Source organism: Exophiala spinifera (assembly GCF_000836115.1).
Source record: "Exophiala spinifera strain CBS 89968 unplaced genomic scaffold supercont1.5, whole genome shotgun sequence".
NCBI lineage: Eukaryota > Fungi > Ascomycota > Eurotiomycetes > Chaetothyriales > Herpotrichiellaceae > Exophiala > Exophiala spinifera.
The window spans coordinates 1,219,357-1,242,234 of NW_015622517.1; the positions used below are offsets into that span (position 1 = coordinate 1,219,357).

Genomic DNA, 22,878 nt, shown 5'->3' on the forward strand with positions numbered 1-22,878 from the left:
AGCCAGCCACCCTTGCTCGCGTCCCCAGCTGATTTGCTTCTCGACTCTTGAATTCCATCCCCTGGAATTCTTCTGCACATTGTTGGAATCTCTGGACTCTGTACAATATCTTGTCTTTGGATTGTCCCTCTTTTGGATCTCAGGCACATAGTTGACATAAGTTGATGTCTCAGCCGTCCGCGGTTGTTCTTTCCACCGCCTATATGCAAGCCAGCAGCCAACCACTCGGGACCAGGCTTTGAAGCCCTGACACCAGCTTTGTCCTTTTTCCCCTGGTATTCAGCATGCGCAGTCCTGATCGGCGTCCTCGAGCCTTCCTCAGCCTGAAGCCCTGCTGTCCCTTATAATCATAGTCCGAAGAGAATTTGGATATCACGCTCACGACCGGGACCTTTGCAGCCTTGTACCAACCACACTGACGCTACACCACTCATAATGCAGGCCTACGCCTTTGGACTCCGACAGTCTGCGGCCGACAGCCTGGACGATGGCCAAAGCCGTTATGTACCAAGCTCGGTGTACAGCGGTCCAGGGCCCATCGATGATTCTCCAGCGATTGGGAATAACGGGAGCTTCATGTCAGGTGCTCTGCGTGGTCCTTTTGCAGATGAGCAGCCGACCCCTCGCTTTGCACCTCCGGTAACTACACCTCTGTCTGGCCTTCTGAGATGCCCTTGCTAACTTGTTGCACAGCCGGTGCCGAAGCAGCCTCGCAACTCTACCCTTCTCAATATCAATGACCCAGTTGCCATGCACCTGCTGGCCGAGACCGCCATGAGCGATAGTCGCGATTTTGAAGTGTTGTCGTTCGAAGAGGTTGATCAATTGAAAAGAGAACGGGTTTATTTAAGAGGCAAGGTCGACACCACACGGAGGAAATTGGCTCTCGAGACGAAGCTGCGGGATGCAGCACAATCACTGAATCGCCTATACTCTGTGGGCGACAAGCAGGACTCGGGAGGTGGCTCGTCCAGGAGCAAGAGACGCAGTCTTCTGGCAAACCAACAGACCTCGGGGGCTGAAATGGCGAGCCAGGCAGATGACGAATATGCAGCAAGCAACAAGAAGGTCGAGGAGCTCACACGGGAGCTGTCGCTGCAGGAAAAGGAACTAGAACGGGTGCAAATGAGAATTCTGCAGCACACAGCTGGAATCCTTCAGATGACTCACAAGGGCTTAAAGAAGAATGTTCGCCAGTCCGAGTTGCCGAGAAGTCCAGAGAGCATGACAAGCCAACCTAATGGTAGAATCTCAGGGGTAACGGGAATCGACGACTTTGATGAACGTAGCCTGTACCAAGTGCCCGACTACGTGACGGATTTCGGCACGCCATCAATCGGCTTGGGGGTCAGAGGAAAGCAAGGAAGCAAAGACCCCATCGAAGACGTTGCAGCTCGTCTCCAAGAGGTGAACGGCCGACTGCACATGATGGTCAATCAGTCCGGTACCCAGGCGCATTTTGACCCGCCCCCGCAGCCAACAGATGTTGATATGGTCGGTCGAGTCGGCGCCCAGATCCAGGCTCATCTGGGCTATTTGTCGCAAGGCCTCGATGCCATGGAGGCAGTGCAGGCACGGTCCAAAGGCCTTGGACAAGACTCGGCATTGAACCACGAGGGGCAGCTTGAAGATGTTAACATCCGCCTTCATGATCTGCTTGAACGGACAAATTCTGTCAGCCACAGTCCCAATATACCGCAAGATGAACCGAGAGGGAAAGACCTACAGTCACAGCTGGCACTTTCATCCTCGATTCTCAACAGACTGAACTCACGAGTACAGACCCTGGTGGAGCAGAAGGACATTCTCACCCGTCAGATCCAGCAACAGCGCGAGCTCAACACCAAGTCGGATGCTCAACGTGACTCCAAGATCCACGAATTAACGGACGAGATCGAGCTGCACAAGAGGGCCCTAGTTGCACATGAGGAAGAGTCGCGTCGATTCCAGGAGCAGATAAATCTTCTTTCGGAGCAGCTGGATATGGCCAAGCAGGAAGGCATGCTTCTAGAACAACAGCGAGGCGCAACCGACAAGCAAGCAGACGACGCCACTGCTCCTCTGCTCGAGAGAATCAGCGGTCTCGAAACCGCCAAAGCAGCTGCAGAAACGGATCTTGCGAAGGCGCGCGACGAAATCAATGGCCTGGAGGCCGACGTGGTGCGAGCACAGACAGAACTGACCATGGTGAAGGCGGAGTTGGACGGTGCTTATGGAACGCGTGCTCAACGAGCTGCTGACGTGTCGATGAACCCTGCCATCCAGAAAGAGATTGACGATCTGAATGCACGCAACGAAGAGTTGGAAAAGCAGCTCGACTTCCTCAAGGGCCAACATGAAACCAAAGGCGCCGGCAGCGCAGAACTCCAGAACAAGGTCAACACGCTTCAGCAAGAGCTTAAGGAGACGCTCGAAGAATACGAGATTATGACAAAGCAGAGCATCGAGGATGAGAAGGAACGTGAACGTCTCGAGGAGCAACTCGATACGTTCCAGCAGCGATGCGAAACTCTTGAATCTCAATTAAACGAAGAAAGAGTCAAGTGGCTGGGTGCAAAGACCGGTTTGCCTACCGAGAGCACATCCACCATGGTCCTGAAGAACGAATTCAAAAAGATGATGCGTGAAACTCGCGCCGAGAATCTGAAGACAATCAAGGCAAGTTCTCACCACCTACTACCGAATATGAAGTCCACATCTAACTTGCTGCTAGGCTGAACAAGAAGAACGACGTCGGCTTGAGGGCATAATCAAAACCCTGCGGAAAGATCTCCAGCAAAGGCAGGGCCCAAAGGGCATCTCTACACCGGAAAATGGTTCCTAGAAGCGTTCCAGTTCCTCGACGACCATTACGATAATTTTACGATCGACTGACTCTATCTGTAAGTGAACAGCGGCGTTCTGGGAGGAAATAGACTGCCGTCGTTGAATACTAATCGACATGGCGCATCATCGTTTTCACAAGGCTTGTATCAACAGTTGGATATGGATTCGGATATCAAAAGACGTGTATCACTTTTATAGTTCGACATTGGAAACTCGAAAGAAAGAGACAACTGTATAGACCAAAGGCTGAGGCATGGCATTGTACCTTTGTCTGTGGAAGTGAAGTACAACGCCCTCCCGACCTCCTTTGGCGGACCCTTGTCTGTGTTTATTTTCTCTGAGCAAAGCATCAGCGGCTCCTGCATGTTTGCAAGTGAAGTACAACGCGTTTCTAGCCTCTTGATGGCGCTTTCTCTCTTTGACTTACCGCCTGCGACTCAGAATGGCCTTCCTCTCCTCTCTTCTTCTGACTTTCTTCTCTCTCCCTCCTCCACCCCTATCCATTCTTCTCTCTTCACTCTCCATTCTTCTCTCTTCACTCTCCATGCGGACTCTTTCTTCTCCCTTGCTATCTCGACAGACTTGAACTTCATCTTGTCTGTCAGGCATCCCAGCACCTGTCTGTCCTCGTTATTCATCTGACGCCCGCACATACTCAACATTCTCTTTATCTCTTCTCTTAACAAACCACAAACTGTCGACTCGCAGCCACTGACAACATGGCACCTTCTGTCCCTGACAACACTTCCGTGAAGGCTTCTACCGATCCCCTGAATGCCTCTGTCTATGACAACATGTCAACCCAGTCTCAAATGGGTAGCGTTGAATCCAGCCCTGCCCGAACCATTCGCAGGGTCAAGTCTTCACCATGTCTAAGAGACCAGATATCGTCCGATGTTCCTTTCATCACTCAAAGAGCCTACAAGGCGCACGTCAGCATATGTAAGAATTCCATTACACAAGAAACCACTGAGCGGAGTCAAAATGCCGAGCAGAGTCGTGATCGCACCTGCGACACAGAGCGGAGCCCTAGCAACACGCGCCATGTGGAGGAACACAGTGAAGACAACATCTACAACGCAGAGCGGGTCTCCCCAACTCCGACTATTGACAAGGAGAACTTCGGTTCAATCCTTTCATCGTTTCCGCCTACACCAAAACGCTGGTCAAATGCAACTTCGCACAGTCGATGGCCCGAGCCTCAGCTGGGTCCCATCATCGAACAGTCGAGCGTTACTTCAGGACGTACCTCCCACTCTCTACCACGGCCGGTAGCAATCCCTACGGCAACCCAACCAACACAGGCGCCATGGGCTATCAGAGCTGACGTCCCAACCGTCTTGCTCGATCCGACTTCTGGCTCAGAGGAGACGTCAATTCCAGCACCAAACATTCTCGGGGAGCGAGGAGGCTTTTCGGCTTCGTCCGAGTCTGCTGCAGGGCCATCAACACCGTATTCATCTTACCCGCGGATGCCCATGCAGTCTCCTCCGGGGTCAATTGAGACGCCTCCCGGCTTACCGTCATTTGGTACTCGAGAGGCAACAACTTGGAGATTGCGACAAGGTCCGTTAATCAGACAAATCCTGTACCATTTTGTCCCTTATTCCGACCCGTCTCTAGATGATCGTAACTACGATGAAGATCCGATGCCTCGACATCCTGCTCTGGATGGCACCGGTGCCATCCCCCTACGAAATAGAAATCGTCAGGACCAGAGCGGACCCTCTTCAACTGAAGCCGTAACGAGAACCTTGGCCGTGGAAGGGTTATCTCGATTACTCAGTACCGCACCCGAACAAGTCGACCTGCCACGAGCATCAATGCCATTTAGATTGTACACGTCCAACGTCCCTGGCTCGTTGGCCCTGGCTGACGATGGTACACACATCCGCGGCGAATTCGGTTCCAGAACAAGTGGCCATGGTGTGGGACGACGACAATTAGAATGCCATCCTTTTGGACAAGCCAACGATGTCGGAGAAATAGTACAGGAGATTGACAAGGCATGTGAGCGCGTTGATATGGAACGCCTGGAGTCACAGACGGTGACTCCTTATGCTCCAACACAGGGCTTCGGCAGGATATCGGTCACTGATTCTCCAGATGTTTCGCCCGGTGTGGCCACGCAGCAGGTGTCCTCTGATGAGGGAGCGGGACAAGCCCAGCCTTCTCCGGCGACGACACCATCGCCACCGGCAAGCATGGATGCAAACGTGGAGGATGAACTTCGTGCCGCCATAGCCCACGTCCTCCCGCATCTCATGTACTCCCACACTCAATCACGCATGCTGCATGCCTCGGAAACACGGCTGGCTCGGCCCCAACTGATACGATTCAGTGCTTATAGTCCAAATTCGGTCGCTGAGCCACGGCCAGCATTCGAGCAGCCAAGGCCATATCAGGAGAACACGGAAGGTGGCCACATTGCGCGGAATGAAGGACGCAAGGGTCGTTGGTGGGCGCCTATGACTGCATGGCTCAAGGAATCCAGCTGTGGACTTCACACATGTACTTGGCCCCGGTCTCGCCGTTCGAGAATGTACTCTGCGCCCACTGGGGAGTATGCCACCGCGTAAATCAGCACTCGAACACTTGAATCAATATCGACCGACTATTGGAGAACAGAGGGCAAGCCAGATGCAAGGAATGAAACATGGCGAGGGCAACAGACTGGAGAAGCCTCGACAGATCCCAAGAATACCTACCTATTGTCACCTCTGTATCCTACATTGAAAGCATGGAGAGATCAATTGAGCGACTATCGGTTTCAAGAGGGAGTATCTGGTATCCTTGAAGGATGGGAAAGCGAAGAAAGAAGTTATCATTGTAAGGAGCAGGTCACAACTACCTAATACCGTTTGCACGCTGGAGCGGTGACAATCCTTTGTGGTTGGTGGAACGGGACTCAGTATTGCTATGATCCAATGTCCCCTAGACACCCGTGATTTGTAGCAGCTGTACATACACATTCCCTAAGAAGCCATATTCCAAGAAGCTGATGTTGTGCTGCACGGTGGATCGTGATTCAACTCATCTTAGCTGCCATGCCGTCTTTTGTGTGCTCTGGTCCCGCGAAAAGTGCTTGCATCGCAACGACTATTACTATTTTTATTGCCCCATCAACAAAATTCATTCAAAAAGAGGGAGAGGGAGAGAGGAAGAATAAAGGCTGTTAATTAGCTGAGGGTGATGAATTTCCAAGACTTGTTTTGCAGCCGCTGCCACCGATTGCGATCCACTTCAATCATTCCAACTCGTTGCGCGACATCGCCTTCCCAATCAATGAGGAAAAGGTGGACCTTGTCCAGGTGTTGAGTGACGAGCATGAATTCGAACCGAGAACAGAACTGTCGCCTTTCCCACCAGCTTAGTGGAAGTATGAGCAAGCCATGGTTGATTGGATTTCCTTCTTCGTCGTCAATAACGTCACAACAAACATATGGGGATTCGACGACGCCCTGCGGAGGGGGACCAAGAAGGTTGACGCGCAGAGTTACCGTCGTCGTCCACAAGAGGAGCACTCCCGTGTCCCGATTGTTGCAACGTCGTCCAGAATCATACACAGGAAGGTTTGCATTCTTCAGATAATCTGCCGGCTTCCATCGACGCATTGACTCCGCTCCATGCGCCTTGTCTTGTTCGGGCCCGTCTCATCTTACAGTTGCGAATCTCGTGTACGTCGCCGCTGATAGACAGCCTGTACCATCTGACGACGGACTTGTTGGCCATGTAGCTGGAGCTGTAGCTGACCGCACCTGACCAGGACGCCCAAGACCAGGTTGGGAAGTTGCTCCGTCTCCGAGGCCGGTATTGCCGGCTACCCGGTGAGTCGATATCGTAGTTCCAAAGCAGAGCTCGGTCGAATACAAGTTCGGGTAGACCCCAATGCAACGGCGTGTCGTAGATTGTGGAGATAAATCTCAGAGCCGCAGAGCAAGCTCGGAGAGCGTCGCCCTCCTTCGTAAATCTTCGCGAAGAGTATTCGGACAAGAACTCCTGATATGGATCAAACGGCAGAAATTTTCGAGTAAGGTCAAGCCGAGAGGAATCAAGCCGGCCTTTCCATTTTCCAATCGCGGCCGGGATGGTCTCATCTCTGAACGTCGTATCTTCGCTGTTGTACCCCTTGCGACATTGGAAATACACTTGATAAGGCGTAAATATCAAGCACCTTCGCGATGCCAGCCTTTCTTGATATGTCCAGCCACGTCTGTTCCAACATGATCCTTCGACGATCCCGCCTCGGATCCCATTTGGAAGGGACGTCCGTAGAAGGAATGACTGGATCCTTTCACTGTGTTGAATCGATAATCTTGACTGGGGCTGAAACCCTGGGAGACCAGCATCTGCATCCCGCTCAGCAGCTGCCACTATTGTAATCAGGGCAGATGCATATATCTTGTCCATTTGCTCCACCTGCTTGGCCAATTCAGCGTCGTCTTTCTGGTCGATGCAGAGCGCGTCGACCCACAGAAACCGCTCTCCTAGTTCTTGAACCAGCTCAATAGCATCTCGGATGGTCCGTGGAAGTGTGCCATAAACTGGAGTCAAATCGACCTTTCCTTCCTTGCGCTTGGGGATACTTTTCATCTGATTGATCCTCGAGGGACCCCAGACATAGCTCAGTGCGAGATATCGGCAATTTGTTGGCGACTCCACCACCTGCTTAGTGTCAACGTTTAGAACCCTCAGACTGCAAATTGGTTCATGATCAACACCATTGTCATTACACCAAGCCCCATGCTCGTTATCACATTTCGCTGACCATTTTTGCACCAATTCCACCTTGAACTGAGGCGGAACATGTCGTGATCCCTTCTGAAATGTGGCATTCCCGGGATTGGTAGAGGCGTTCTCCTCCGCGAATAGTATGCGGTGATCAAATCTCAACTGAAGACCAGTCTCCCAGTAGAAGGAGTTCCTCTTGGACAAGAGAACTTCCAAAGCCATGCAAGGTAGAGTCTGTCGGCGGATGGACACCAGACAGCGAGAGATATGACTGAGGTCGTCGGAGCCGGCGTTGATTTTTACCGTATGGCAAACAAGCCGGCAAAGAGGACAATGTAATCTTTTGCATATATCCTTCCAGAGACCTAGATACCAGTCACGAGGTACAGGTTTTTTGAATCCCTCCCCATCTCGCAGCCACGCCTCGATGTCGAAGCTTCTACACGTCTGGCAGAGTCCTTCCATTTCACCGCACTGTTCGATGTTAGCTTTCTATGCAGCAACAAAGTCATAAGTATTCGTACTCGGGGACTATTTCTGAACGCCAGATCTAATCCAAAAAAGTCCGTTCTACCTGCACGACTGGAATGTCTAACGGCAGAAGTTTGAGACTCATAGAACCCAGTCTCAACAAGAGTCTGCGCCTCGCTTGTATGCATTTCGGCAACGGCCGAGTCTGACGGAGTGGATGTAATATCAGACCTATGATTTATCAAGAGGTGTCTGGGTGAAAGGAGTGTGGAAATGACATTCCAAGACACATGGATTGGATTGTGTGGGAACAAGGTTGGTAAGGGATAAGAAGTTGTGGGAATCGAGTCGAAAAGCCGACGAAGGCTGTCCCGGGAAACCTACCATGTAACGCATCGGACGTCTGTACCTTTCCTGAAATTGACACGCGTTCGTTCATAAATGGTTGATGTTGCAGCCTGATTAAATGGATGATTTAAAGTACCGCTAGTGGAGGGAAGTCCCTTAACTTTCACATAGATCAGGGATTAATTTAATAACGGTGCTGCGTATGTACGCCGTTTTCTCAGCATCGATGGGTGAAATCTGGGAGAATTCGCATTGTAAGAGCTAGGAATCCCATTACGGTCTCCGTTGCAAGTCCCTGCGGCTTATAGGTATTCTAGGCTGTCAAGTCTGCCAGGCAGGAGGGTCCTTTTGTGATCCATTGGATATTTTGTGCTGAAGATCGTCTGCCGTCTGTTGAGACGTCCTCTCAATGCCTCGATCAGGCCTGGGAGGCGGACTTTGTCCTGGTGGGTAGGTTACCTTGGTCTCGTCACTCGGGCTCCACCAGCCAATACCACCAAGAGCGTATATTTGCGCTCTCCTTGGGCACTTCTCCCACAGTGATAGAGAGGCGCGATAAGACTCTGTCTCAGCCTCGATTGCCGCATTACCGGGTGGCTCCCAAGGCAACTGGAAAATCGGCCACGTTCCTAGTCGAGAACGATCCCAGAAAACATACCCGCGCTCATGCACCCATTTTTGTGAGTTTGAGTAAACGAAAGTTGCCCTGGTCTCATGCTGATGTGCCCATCTCCATGCCTCCGCGGGACCTGTTTCGGGTTCGTCAAAGAATGGTATAAAGGGACGTCCAATGCGCTCTTCACTATTATGCTGGTATTCGGAGAGTCCAACTCCGTCGGACGGCTCATTGGCAAGAACCAGGCTTTCGTGTAAAAATTCCGTGTTAGCTGCTGGATAAGGTTTGTAGACCAGTCGACGTCGCTCATCATAAGTCTTCGGGACAGCTATGGCGTGAAGCTTTGCCAAGCCCAAGGACAAGATGTGCTGTACGCAAGGAGAAGCTAATTCGCATGCGTCTTGCACTCCAGTCGCGCCCCAGGTCACGTCATGGTCGGTGATCTCGTTTAAAGCTGTCGTTGTTAGCGTCAATACAAATATAGTAAGACATGAATCGTGTGGATCGCTGCCAATCGACCTGGAGACACTTTGTGGAAAAGATAATCATGAATGCAGTCTAACTGCTCATTCTCCCAAGGCGAAAACCTGGAGAAGAACACTAGTCGGTGCTCATCGATGTCAAAGGCGGGAGGTTTCCGGGGTCTGAATAAGTCACAGTATATTTCGAATCGATAAAGGGTACGTTGTAAGCGACGAAGCTCGCTAGGTGTGGGGGATTCCCAGGGTTGCGCGTCGGCTTCTGTGGGTGTGGATGGGTTTTTGGCGCATTGTGAGACGAAGTCCAGACTGAGATACGAGACACGGCGCTGAAGATCATGGAGCTGCAAAGCTTGAGACAAGGTCCATGACGATGGCGGAGCTTGTCGAGATCGAAGCTGGTCGTTTACAAAGCCCCGAGGATGCTCCTAGTGAACGTAGCCAAACAAGAGGACTTCCAAGCCGCAGCTGCCTCGGGTAGTACATCCTCATGGATGAGATTCCTGACGACTTGTGAAGTTATTGGCACTTGAACTTCGATAAATGCACAATACACTTTGGAGGAGGCTAGAACCGCTGACAGTAGAGAAGAACATCAGGCAGGAATCCAAGGATTTGCTGGATTAATTCTAAGCGGAAGGCTTTCGAGGAAGGAGCTTGAGATCATGTTCTTTCTTCTTCCTTCTTTGCTGTTTCTATTGTGTTCGCGTTCATGTTATGATGGGAGCCAACGAGAAATCAGTTTGAATGTGAAAGGATGGGGACCCCATTTGAAAGGGAAGGTCTTACACCCAGAGTCTGCCTCCTGGGGCCTCGTGAAACCTTGGTGGTCTGAATGAAGGACGACCTTTGGGTAGGAGGGAGGTTTTTGTGTCGGGTTCGGATATACTTGTTTCCGGCTGCCACACTGCCATATGTGCTCTTCCGTATATACAGCGGCAGGTCGCTCCTTTGGTTTCTACCTAGAGTTACCTTAGTCAACCAATTCCCTTCACGCCGCTACAAGCACAGGGAGACGGGGGCCGGAGATGCTGGTCAAGTACTACCATGCATACACAAACGCAAACTTCTCACTTCTCCAAGACTGGGTTGATGCAAGAGCTAATAGGACGAGAGCGTGTCGTCGCTACGTGGTACTGTAGTAGTCCGGGTAGTTCAGGTACATACTGTACAAGAGTTTAGCTAGTAGTTAGTTAGTTTGGTGCCGCGCAATCAGCCTCGTTCTGAGGTGTAAGACTCTCGGGCAAAAAGTGTCTGCCTACCTGACTCAACGTCACCCGCTGTTTGAGATCCACAACGCTGCCGTCGACTACACGGACCTCCAGGCTTAACTATCTCCAATCTGGCTTTCTTCATACCTCCAGCTTACACCTCGGCCGACGGCCGCAAGTCTTCCAAATCCTCTGCTCTCTATGACGGCTTTGGCAGAACCGAAGCTGTCCACGATCACACCATGTCTTCTTATCCTGCTCTTGCCGGCGGCGGCACCGGGCGCAACATTGACCTGAGCAAAACCGAATCCGATCTGGCCGTCAACATCCGCAAGGCGACCAGCATCGAAGAAACCGCTCCCAAACGAAAACATGTTCGCAGCTGTATCGTCTACACTTGGGATCACAAATCCTCGGTCTCCTTTTGGGCGGGAATGAAAGGTGAGATGGCGCTCCTATCTGCGCAGATACCAGGTTGCTCGTGCGGATGCTAACGCGTTCACAGTCCAACCTATCCTCGCAGACGAAGTCCAGACCTTCAAAGCCCTCATCACCGTCCACAAAGTTCTGCAAGAAGGCCACCCCATCACCGTCAAAGATGCCCAACAGAATGTCAATTGGATTGAAAGTTTGGCAAGAGGTGTCACCGGCGAAGGTCTTCGAGGTTACGGACCGCTCATCAGGGAATACGTCTTTTTCCTCCTGGCCAAGCTGGGGTTCCACCGGCAACATCCTGAGTTCAATGGCCTGTTCGAATATGAGGAGTACATCAGTTTGAAATCCATCAACGACCCCAACGAGGGTTACGAGACCATTTCGGACCTCATGACCCTGCAAGATCAGATCGACACTTTTCAAAAGCTGATCTTTTCGCACTTCCGGGGCGGCGCGAACAACGAGTGCCGAATCGCAGCCTTGGTGCCATTGGTGCAGGAAAGCTATGGCATCTACAAGTTCATCACGAGCATGTTGCGAGCCATGCACACCACTACCGGTGACGACGAAGCTTTGGAACCGCTGCGCACCCGCTACAACGGCCAACATCACCGACTGATCAAGTTCTACTACGAATGCTCCAATCTCCGCTATCTGACCTCCCTCATCACCGTTCCGAAGCTCCCGCAAGATCCCCCGAACCTTCTGGCCGAGGACGAAGAAAAGCCTGCGCTGCCCCGACGGCCGACAAAGGAAATCGAACGCACCCCGTCTCCGGTCGCAAAGAATGGCACGTCCGACCCGAAAGACATTGATGATTTCTGGTCAAGAGAGGCTCAAAGACAACAAGAAGAATACGAGGCCGAACAGCGCCGGCTGCAGCAACAATGGGAGGAGCAACAACGGCAGCAGATGATGGCGCAACAGGAGGCCCAGCGCGCTTTTGAGGAGCAACAACGAATGCAGGCCGAGCAGCAACGATTAGCACAGGAACAACTCATGCGCGATCAGTATGCAGCCCAAACTCAAGGTCGAATGGCCGAGCTGGAGCGGGAGAACTTGAATGCTCGCGCACAGTACGAACGCGACCAGTTGATGCTGCAACAGTACGATCAACGAATGAAGGCGCTCGAGGAACAGCTACAGCAGCTCAACAACAATTTCCAGATGCAGTCCTCGTCCAAGGATGACCAGATCGCCTCTCTGCAGGACCAGGTCAACACCTGGCGGTCCAAATATGAGGCCCTCGCAAAACTGTACTCGCAACTCCGACAGGAGCATCTCGATCTGTTGCAGACCACGAAATCGCTCAAGCTCAAGGCAGCCTCGGCCCAAGAAGCCATCGACCGCCGGGAACGACTGGAGCGGGAAATGAAAACCAAGAATCTGGAACTCGCCGACATGATCCGGGAACGTGACCGAGCCCTGCACGAGAGGGACCGCGTGCAAGGTGGCCACCGTGAAGAAGTCGAGAAGCTCAAGCGAGAACTACGCCTGGCCATCGAACGAGCCGAGAACGCCGAACGATCCAAGGGCTCCGAATTGTCCTCGATGCTGGCCAAGTACAATCGCGAGATGGCCGATCTGGAAGAGGCCGTCAGGACCAAGACGAGACAGCTGGAAGACATCCGATCAAAGCACGGCGAACGCAATGAAGACCACGAGGCTGCGCTGCGGGAAAAGGACGACGAGATTGAAATCTACAAGTCGGGGATGGAGCAGGCCTTGGAGGAACTAGAAGAGCTCAAACTGGGTGGTGGCGAGGCCGATGGCGCCTTGGACGGGGCTATTGACGAAGTCATCAAGAGCAACATCAACAAGATCAACGACATGATCGATTCGGTACTCCAGAGCGGTGTGCAGCGAGTGGATGACGCTATCTACGAACTTGATTCTCCCATGCAGGCTGGCAATCAGAATGCGACTGCACCGTATGTGTTGTCCCAGATCGAAAAGGCATCGGCTAGTGCGACCGAATTCTCCACGGCATTCAATAACTTTGTGGCCGACGGACCCAACAGCGACCATTCAGATATCATCAAGACCGTATCCGTATTTGCAGCGTCCATCGCAGATGTCCTGTCCAACTCTAAAGGTCTCACGAGATTTGCGACAGAAGAGAAGAAGGGGGATGAGTTGACGAACTCGGCTCGACAAGCCGCTTTGGCCACCATCAACTTTTTCCGGTCTCTCCAGTCCTTCCGTCTCGAAGGTCTCGAACCCATGCAAAAGTCGGATGTGGTGATCAACAGTAACCACGATGTCTTGATGAAACTTCAGAGACTATCGAAACTGGCAGACGCCTTCGCACCCAAGGGCAGCAAGATCAGCACGACGGGCGATCTCGGTGATTTGGTAGATTCGGAGCTCACGAAGGCCGCTAATGCGATTGAAGCCGCCGCCCAACGCTTGGCCCGGCTGAAGAACAAACCTAGAGACGGATATAGCACGTACGAGCTCAAAGTCAACGACTCGATCCTCGATGCGGCTATTGCGGTTACGAATGCCATTGCACAACTCATCAAGGCAGCCACAGAGTCACAGAATGAGATTGTGCGCGAAGGACGCGGAAGCTCCTCACGAACGGCATTCTACAAGAAGAATAATCGATGGACGGAAGGACTGATATCGGCGGCCAAGGCCGTCGCCACTTCAACCAACACGCTGATAGAGACGGCAGACGGGGTGATCAGCGGACGAAATTCACCTGAGCAATTGATCGTCGCGTCGAACGATGTCGCGGCCAGTACGGCTCAATTGGTGGCTGCTAGTCGTGTCAAGGCAAGTTTCATGAGCAAGCATCAAGACCGCCTTGAGCAAGCTTCGCGAGCAGTGGGTGCCGCTTGCAGGAGTCTGGTCAGGCAAGTGCAGGACATCATCAAGCAAAGACAGAAGGAGGATGGAGAGAGTGTGGACTATGGTAGCCTAAGTGCTCATGAGTTCAAGGTCCGAGAGATGGAGCAACAGGTCAGTTTTCCTTTTTCTTTTGTCTTTTCTTCCTTTGTTACCTTTTTCCCTTTTTTGTCTCCTTTCCGCTCCTTCCAGTGCGTAGTCGAGTGGCTAGGCTGACTTTTGTTTGGGGTTTACAGGTCGAAATCCTTCAACTCAGAAATGCTCTTGATGCGGCACAGGCTAGATTGGGTGAGATGAGAAAGATTTCGTATAGGGAGGACTGAGCAGAACCGGTTCTGCAGCGTTGGAGCGGTGGCATGCGCGAACACCAAGGAATATGGTCGAGGGAACGAGTATGAGCATGGGCTTTCCAAGAGTTCATTGTCTCTTATCTCGGCCCTCTGTCTCTCTATCCGCCGTCTCCGTGTCCTGAGTTTTTTGTTCCATGTAAGCGGTTGAAAAGGGTGCCTTGATCGGCGACAGCATCGACAGGCTTTACGGGTGGGCTCTTTTTGTTGTCGGCCTAACCCAGTTGTCATGGGGGTGGTAAGTCCCACCGTGTTTCACCTGAGGGTATTCGAGCCTGAGTTATCTTATCCCCAACGCATGGTGTGTGTATACAGACATGGTCACTGTTGAGCCAAGTCAAGTCAGAGTCGAGAGTAAAGTCAGCAAGCGAGTTTCTCATGCATTCATGCGTCTACAGGGCCCCTTTTTTTCTCTCCATCGTCTCTGTCTGTGGCTCTCTCTGTCCCTCCGCGTGAGAGGTACGTACTAGGTAGGGTTGAAGGCGGGACAGCCCCCGCGCCGCCTCGAATCAATACCATCACGTGGTTGTGGACGTATCGAGACAATACCAAATACGCCTCGATGCCTGTCTTTACATATGGTGACGTCACAGCAAGTGTTCTGTTGTTCCTTCTGTTCCTACAACTTTCGACGACTTCAGACTTCGATCTTCCTCGGCAGCGAAGTCAACTTCGTCCCTTACCATCGAAATGAGAAATCCGACTTCTAAGATTGATTGATGAAAGAGTTCTCCAATTCTGCTCAGGGCCCAATGATATCTCTTCGTTGTTGGAGATGCCAGAGAGGTTGAGCATGGTTAAAGTTTCTTGCGCCAGCCGAATCGAAAATTGACCTATCGTACCACTTCCACCTTCCAGCACAGCTCCAGAACATCAATGCCACGAAGCCGTCCGAGCAGAAGCTAGAGGCTGCCGAAATAAGGAATGTGTCTCTGGTGTGGCGGAAGCTCACTCATGTCCCTGTCTCCACGGACCATCAGTCCCTATTGCACCGTCTGGCAACCTCCACATCCTCCTCATATTGTCTCTGTTTTATAGTTTTCTGCTTACTGCCTTGAGATTAGTTTTACCCCGCGCCCCAGACTCTGAGCACAATGTGGACATCGGTCCACTCGTACGGAGTGGGCTTTCAAAGCCACGAGGCGATTTCTAAGGTCTGGCCATGGGCAAGCGAAAGTCACTAGATAGTCGTTAACCGAGGAGAGTGCCCTGCCGAGTCGACCACCGCCATCTGTACAGTAACGAAGCCGTCATTTTTGATCAAGTGAATCTTCGTCCATTCTGGCCAAGATGATATTTTTCGATATGCAACATGTTCGTCAGTCAGTCTCCTAATCAACGGTCCGAAACACGGTCTTCTTTTGCTCCTGAGTCTTGTCCGACAACTCAAGACTTTGGTGAGACGGCAAGCAACAGCGACTTTTAAAGTTCTAGCAGCCACCTCAGGGCTGGTTCTGGAACTGACTGACTCAACATTATTGACTCTTCAGAAGTCTGCTCCAAACAGCCGCGGGAGGTCTCGGTTGATGAACGAACCCCGCCAGATCTATTCCCCAGATATATTGCCCAGATGGATTCCCCCAGATGGGTCAACCACATGGAACAAGAATACCTGTGCGTACTTCAAATCTAGATCTCAAAGTCCTTGGTGGTCTGGAGATCAGTTCACACTCGCAGTTTCGCGATTTCTCTTGGAGTGGCCACGGTCCTACACTGGTTTGTCGTACCCGATTTGATCTATCATGGCGTTCGGTACGGAGAGACACTGGAGTGCGTGGAATTTTTTCATCTGCTGGATGGTCTCGCTAGGTCAGATTGCTTTCGGCTATCCAGCATCCATCATTGGTGTCACACTGGCACAGCCGAGTTTCCTCGTCTACATGGGCCTCTTGGATATAACGCAAGACCCACCAGCTCTGACGCCAGGTAAGCATGTATCACAGGCAAGACGCAGGCATGGGATGTACCTTGGTTCTAACACTTCGGATAGGGGCGGACCAAAAGATCGGTGCCATGTCAGGAGTAAGTCTGGACCTCAGGTCATACATTGAAGACAATATGCGTTGAAGTGTTTGCCCAACTTGGCTGACTCAAAATAGGTCTTCCAGGCTGGCGCCGCAATCAACGTCTTCATCGCCGGCTGGGTAGCTGATAGATGGGGCCGCAAAGCTGCCCTTTACGAATGCGGGTTTCTATCCCTCCTCGGCGGTGCCCTACTCTGCGGTGCGAGAAATGCTCCCATGTTCATCGTTGCCCGACTCTTTGCTGGGGGTGGGAGCTGGGGCTATCTCGCAGTGACTCCATTCTACTCGGCAGAACTAGCACCCCCTGGCCTCCGAGGTCTTATGGTTGGCATGAATGGAGTCAACATCGCTTTGGGCTACGGCTTGGCCTCTTATATGGGTCTTGCATTTTACTTTGTCGACAACAGCCCGGACGCACAGTGGCGGGCTCCACTTGGGATCGCTCTGATATGGCCTGTCATGTGAGTATTTTGCCTTGGCCTGTCTCTCCTTCCGGGCGTTACTGTCGAGTTTGTCGATAGTTGGTTCCGGATTGATGTCCTACTCCGGGATAATTTACAGGCTACCGAAAGCTAATGAGCGGACTTGACAGGATGTGCTTGGTCTGTCTTGTGATTCCGGAATCTCCAAGATATCTTCTCATGAAGGGTCGGATTGAGGAGGCAAGAAAGGTTGTCTTCAAACTGCACGCAAGGAAGGATGACCCGGACAATACATTTGCTCGCAGTGAGTTTTATCAGATGACCAAGCAGGCCGAGATGGACAGAGAACTGGAACCAGGCTGGCTGGAGATGTTCCGTCGCCCCAGCTACCGAAGGAGAAGTTTCCTGGCCATGGGATTTGCGTTCATCGGACAGTCCACGTAAGTATACCATCGCATCTCGCGTCTGACGCCTGTGCATTGTGCACCCGCTAGTAGCAATCTCCTGGGACTGACCATGTGAATGAATAGTGGAGTTCTGGTACTAAACAACTACGGTAGAGTCTTTCTTTTGGGACTATCTCGATACCTTCTCTGCTTAGCGGTGCAATGACTACCTTACTGACTTATTTAAAGGCCCGACAATCTATGCCTCTCTCGGCTTTGACACATTGTACCAACTGATCTTTCAGTGTGGTTGGATCACAGTCGGCATCTTAGGCAATATCATTGGTGCTTTGATCATGGACTGGACGGGCCGAAGGCCTCTGATGGTGATTGGCGTCGCAGGATGCTGCATATCTCTCATCCTCGAAGCGGCAATGGTCAGCTCGTTCGCCGAGGAAGGCACCAACAAAGCCGGTCTGCGCATGGGAGTGGCCGCGGCTTACCTTTTCCTCCTGATCTACAGCATCGGCATTGACGTGGCAGGAGTGGTCTTCTACTCAGAACTGTTCCCGAATCATCTACGAGCAAAGGGACTGGCCCTCAGCATCGGAGTGATTGCTCTAACGGATCTGGTCTATCTGCAAGTCTCGGCAACTGTGAGTACTCATTCTACCATCGCACAGCCTGTCCTCGACGTGTTGCTTCAGAATTGACTGGACTGACATGGAAATGATCATAATCACAGGCATTTGCCAATATCGGCTGGAAATTCTACCTTGTCTTTATCATCATCTCAGGCCTCGGGGCTATCGTGGCATGGTTCGTTCTCCCCGAGACGAAAAATATCCCGCTGGAAGAGATGGCCAAACTTTTCGGCGAAGATGTCGCAGTCTATGCCCAGGACCTCCACTTCGATGCCAATACGCATGAGCTTGTTGTTGATGAGCACGGGAACAATCAGATTCGCAAGATTGCAACCGAGGTGTATGAGCCGGGTCATGGCACTGCTGCCAGCGCAGATGTAGAGAAGGCCGGGGCCTTACACGGACATGCTGCTGAGCAGATTGAAAAGGTCTAGACGAAGCCATAGCAGAGGTATGCAGGAAGTGTGGATACTGTAGGGACCTGATCTGAGGTACTTGTAGGATGGTTCGGACTCAATACAATACGAGTAAGCTGGCGAGCTGGACCTGGGACTTGAATGGAATGGATATGCACTTGCTATCTGTATCTGCATTGGAGTCCTCAAATGCTGAGCAGTAGCTTCAAGTTCTGATTTCTCTCATCATTCTCGGTTGTTTGGTTAACTCTAGATGTGGTGAATCCTCTCTGGTCCAGCCAACACTCAGCCTCGCTTACCTAAGATTTCGCTTACCTAATACTTCATGCGCCGTGTCTGGCTCTACGTCACTCATTGGTTCGTGCCTTCCGCACCTGGTGTTGACGTCCTTGGTATCTACAGATACAAGGCACCGTTAACGCTCAACACTTTACACTCACACTTCACCAACACCCATCAACACTCTGTGCTCGATTGCTTCCCTGCCTCACTCAAACACACACCCTCACCTTCCCTCTCAAAGTCCTCATGGTTGCGAGCATTCGCGCGCGACATCCACGCTGCTTCTCCATGCCTGACTAACCAATGGGGGCTTTGCAATGGTTCTTGTTTGTCTACATCTTAGGCGGTCTCACCTTCATTCCCTTACTGCTCGGTCTCGTCCTCCTCCATGCCTACCTCACCCTACCTCCTCCCAACGCCGAGGACGACTCCTCCAAGCAAGACGGCGCCCGTCTCATCCACCCCGAAGATGACAAGATAGCCTTCAAGAGCGGGACAGACGATCTGGTCGAGAAGTTCCATCGACAGCATGACTCCGATGTCGCTGCTGGATACTTTGCGGTATGTAGAGAATACGTTCCTGGTGGCGTCAATGGCAAGCCTCCCGAGAAGCTTAGTCCGGCGGGTGAGGTGGTAGCTCAGGAGTCTCCAAGTGTCTACCAGACCATGTACAGAAGCATATTTGACCGCACGCAAAAGCCGACCATAGAGCCGAACAAGGACGCGTCGGGAAAGACGCTCAAGAATGCCAACAACGTCTTCTATGTGGTTCTGAGGCATGGCCACCTCATGCTGTACGATGATGTACAGCAGCTGGAAGTGCGCTACGTAATCTTCTTGGAGTATCACGATGTCGATATTTATGGAGGCGGTGAAGAGCTGCCGGAAGGCGAACTGTGGATCAAACGACACGCCATCCGCCTTCGGAGGAAGAAAACAAGAGTCGGCGATAGGCCCAACTCGCTACCATTCTTTCTGTTCAGTGAGAATCTGTCCGAGAAGGAGGATTTCTACTTTGCGTTGCTCAAGAACCAGGAGAGGACTGTGGGCGAAGACTTGCCAGTCGCGCAAGAATTCGACGTTCAACATATTGTAAACTTGGTCCAGAAGCTGCACTCCTCCGAGGAGCAGTTGCAGACGAGGTGGTTGAACGCCATGATCGGTCGACTGTTTCTGGCCATGTACAAAACACCCGAGCTGGAGAATTTCATCCGGACCAAGCTAACCAAGAAGATCTCCCGGGTCAAGAAACCAAACTTCATCACCAAGCTAGCTTTACAAAAGATCGACACAGGTACGGGCGCACCGTTCATCACGAACCCGCGACTCAAAGACCTGACGGTCAATGGCGACTGCACTGTCGAGGCAGACGTCGACTATACTGGGAACTTTAGAATAGAAATAGCCGCCACCGCACGAATCGATCTGGGCTCGCGCTTCAAGCCACGAGAGGTCGACATGGTTCTGGCGGCCACGTGCAGGAAGCTTCAAGGCCACGCTCTTGTTAGGTTCAAGCCGCCTCCTAGCAATCGACTCTGGTTCAGCTTCGAGAAGATGCCACAGTTGGATCTCGCTCTAGAACCGATCGTTAGCTCGCGCCAGATCACATACACTTGGATCCTGCGTGCAATTGAGAGCAGGATCCGGGAAGTCATTGCCGAAAGCATATGCCAGCCTTTCTGGGACGACGTCCCCTTCTTCGAGACTAGGAGCCAACGTTATCGAGGAGGCATCTGGCAGAGAGAAACTACGAATACAACTTCCACCGAAATCCCGAATGACGAGCCAGAAGATGAAGCGGAGGCGGGCACCTCGGGAACGAGAACACCGGTGGAGCTTGGGAAAGACGACCGTGTTATGAGCATGCCCGCACTGAGCGACGCCAAAGAGAAACCGTCCATTTCGAAAAAGTCCGTTTCCTCCATGAACGAAGCTCTGGGCATCAAGAACTCGGGGTCAGAATCTCCGAACAAGACAGACGCAACCACTCCACGCTTAATGAGATCACCATCATTTGCAAGCGCTGCACACCCTACAGTGACTGCTGATCATGCTGATGTCAACGGTCAGGCTCGAAAATCCGATGCTAGCGCCCGGAAGGATAGCATCGCGAACTTATTAAAGGATCTGTCCAACAGATCTACATCTGAGACGCATTCGCCTCCAGACTCGCAAGCTGGATCACCGCCTTTCGAGTCTTCAATGGCAACTGCGATGCAGGAAAAGGAACGAAGTGCGAGCAACGCATCAAGTCTATCAGTAGAAGTTCCTGTGTCTGAAGAGTTTATTCCGACTCCCAAATCTCCCTCGGCTGGAAGAAGCTCAACCGTTTCTAGTCGGACCTCAATGAGTTCTGTCGACACGTTGAATGCCAATGAAGACAGGCCCAAGTCAGCTGGGCAATCCACGAAGTCAAAGACTTTTGCACAAGGAGTTAGGTCCATGACCAGCGCAGATAGGAAGCAGGCTCTTGCGTCTGTCAACGCCGCTGCCGCCGCCGCTCAAAAATGGGGTTGGGGTGTGCTGGCAAGGAACCGGCAACGGGAAACCCAAGCTGCCGCGGAGGGAGAGGACAAGACCTCAATACTTCCCCCTACTCCTAGAGAGCCCATGGGTCGTGGGAGGCCATTGCCACCTCCTGGAATACCGCTCCCTCCACCAGAGAAGCCTAAGAATAGCTTCATGGCGCCCAAAAGAAAACCAGTGCCTCCTCCACTGCTACCACAGCGCCGTGGGACCAATGGCTCGACCGAGATATCCCCAAAACCAGCGCAAAAGCCACCTCTCCCAGAACGGCGAAAACGACAGAGTTCGATACTGGTGGACATGGAGCCCGAAGACGAGGTTCTAGTGGTAGAAGCCCCTATAGAATCTGCACCATCGAGTCCCACACCGCACGAACACCATGATGAGTTCTTTGGTCATGGTGAACTATCCGAGGGCCAGGAGAAGGAGAATGTCAAACCAGCGCTCCCTGATCGATCCCCCGACGTGATTGAGCAGATCCACGACGAAGATGACAAGAAAGAATTGCATCAACAGTAGCTCGGCGCATACACCTGATACCTTGACTTGTGGTATGATTGACTTGTACTTCGGATTGTTCTTTTGTAGCTCGGCAGGTAATCTGTGCCCACCTTACCTGGGTATGTAATTGCCCAGGCGCTAATCTCAATCAACGATCATACTTCTCTCTTTTGTAGGACTTTGCGCTACCAGTCCTTCCTTTTGTTGGTGTAAGGTCCTACATACATCTACACTACACTAGGATTCCTTGAAGACCTGGGAGGTTGCTGTTGTTGTATTATCTGGTGACGGTACCATTGTTACCATGTCGTCTGTCATGTGAGTACCCGCCGATCTACCTCCCACCTACCTCCTGTAAGGCAGCTTCCGTCGTTTCTGCTGCCCACCTATCTGTACCTCCCTACTGTATCATATCAAGCCTGGGGCCACATACTCGCTCTGCCGTGTTTTATTTTCTCCCTTGGACATATGACACTCTCAACTACATTCCATCCCTTTTAACTTTGTCACTCGACAACCCTTCCGTTTTCCATTAACGTATTACCTTACGTCCCCTTGTTGTCTGCGGGATCTTCTTATGGCGTCTCTTACTTTCCTGCCATTACCCCTGCGCCCCCAGTCTCAGAAGTGTCTGCGCCTCTTCTTAGTCAGGGTCTTGCGGGGTTTTGCACTCTGAGCCATCAAATGCCTCCCTGCTTCTACGCTGCTCTCCTTCGGTCTTCTTAGTCTTGGTCCTGCAGGTTCTGCAGAGCGGCTTGCTTCCCCCGCTTCTATCTGCCGCCAATGTCAGATTACTCAGTTCGGAGGAGGCCTATTGCTCCAGGGCCCTCCGTACGTCGAAGCCACACACGCCAACAGGTTCAAGGGTTGCCGCCTTGGCCTCACACAAAGAGGTAAGTTGCAATCCTCTTGTGCCGTTCTCCTTTCATATCCTCACTCACAAAGGTGTTGCTATAGACGCTGGACGTGTTCTGGTGTCCTATGCTCGTACGAACGAAGCCACACTCCTCCTTTGACAGCCGGATCGACATGATTGGCCTCCGATTTTCACACCCATACCAGAGCCACGTCCATGCCCCCTGCTGGTTCGAGCAGACGAGGCTTGTTGAGTGGTAGGGCCCTCGCTCCCTCACCGACCATATCGTCCTTCCATACTCACTCCTGTCCAGGGCCAGCAGTGATGGGAACAAAGGACCTTCCACCACTAGCCATTGCCTGTCGATCCACATACGTTCGGCGCTCTCTAATAGCCCTCAAGGTTCTGATGTGGACCAGAAAGATTCAAAGTTTAAATCTTGTTGGACTTGGGTCGTACTCCTCGAACGCCTGAACTGGCTGCCTAATCACAGACGAAGCAAGG

At 52.0% G+C, this 22,878-nt stretch overlaps 6 protein-coding genes across 6 annotated transcripts; 5 read left to right on the top strand and 1 right to left on the bottom strand.

Moving 5' to 3' along the window:
* Positions 1 to 435: 435 nt before the first annotated feature.
* Positions 436 to 2,718, top strand: PV08_07011 (uncharacterized protein; the record flags this gene model as incomplete). The annotated part of the gene is made up of 2 exons (XM_016381343.1): positions 436 to 639; positions 694 to 2,718. The coding sequence occupies 2 exons, from the start codon at positions 436 to 438 to the stop codon at positions 2,716 to 2,718; spliced, it is 2,229 nt and encodes a 742-aa protein (XP_016234445.1).
* Positions 2,719 to 3,545: 827 nt separating this feature from the next.
* On the top strand, positions 3,546 to 5,405 carry PV08_07012 (uncharacterized protein; the record flags this gene model as incomplete). The annotated part of the gene is made up of 1 exon (XM_016381344.1): positions 3,546 to 5,405. One exon carries the CDS (start codon positions 3,546 to 3,548, stop codon positions 5,403 to 5,405), a length of 1,860 nt encoding a protein of 619 aa, XP_016234446.1.
* A 979-nt stretch (positions 5,406 to 6,384) lies between these two features.
* PV08_07013 (uncharacterized protein) lies at positions 6,385 to 7,779 on the bottom strand (the record flags this gene model as incomplete). The annotated part of the gene is made up of 1 exon (XM_016381345.1): positions 6,385 to 7,779. The coding sequence occupies one exon, from the start codon at positions 7,777 to 7,779 to the stop codon at positions 6,385 to 6,387; it is 1,395 nt and encodes a 464-aa protein (XP_016234447.1).
* A 3,145-nt stretch (positions 7,780 to 10,924) lies between these two features.
* PV08_07014 (uncharacterized protein) lies at positions 10,925 to 14,293 on the top strand (the record flags this gene model as incomplete). The annotated part of the gene is made up of 3 exons (XM_016381346.1): positions 10,925 to 11,123; positions 11,188 to 14,084; positions 14,207 to 14,293. The coding sequence occupies 3 exons, from the start codon at positions 10,925 to 10,927 to the stop codon at positions 14,291 to 14,293; spliced, it is 3,183 nt and encodes a 1,060-aa protein (XP_016234448.1).
* A 1,766-nt stretch (positions 14,294 to 16,059) lies between these two features.
* PV08_07015 (uncharacterized protein) lies at positions 16,060 to 18,227 on the top strand (the record flags this gene model as incomplete). The annotated part of the gene is made up of 7 exons (XM_016381347.1): positions 16,060 to 16,243; positions 16,308 to 16,339; positions 16,417 to 16,802; positions 16,934 to 17,203; positions 17,294 to 17,319; positions 17,399 to 17,805; positions 17,895 to 18,227. The coding sequence occupies 7 exons, from the start codon at positions 16,060 to 16,062 to the stop codon at positions 18,225 to 18,227; spliced, it is 1,638 nt and encodes a 545-aa protein (XP_016234449.1).
* Positions 18,228 to 18,794: 567 nt separating this feature from the next.
* Positions 18,795 to 21,536, top strand: PV08_07016 (uncharacterized protein; the record flags this gene model as incomplete). Its single annotated transcript, XM_016381348.1, has 1 exon — positions 18,795 to 21,536. The coding sequence occupies one exon, from the start codon at positions 18,795 to 18,797 to the stop codon at positions 21,534 to 21,536; it is 2,742 nt and encodes a 913-aa protein (XP_016234450.1).
* Between the last annotated feature and the right edge of the window lie 1,342 nt (positions 21,537 to 22,878).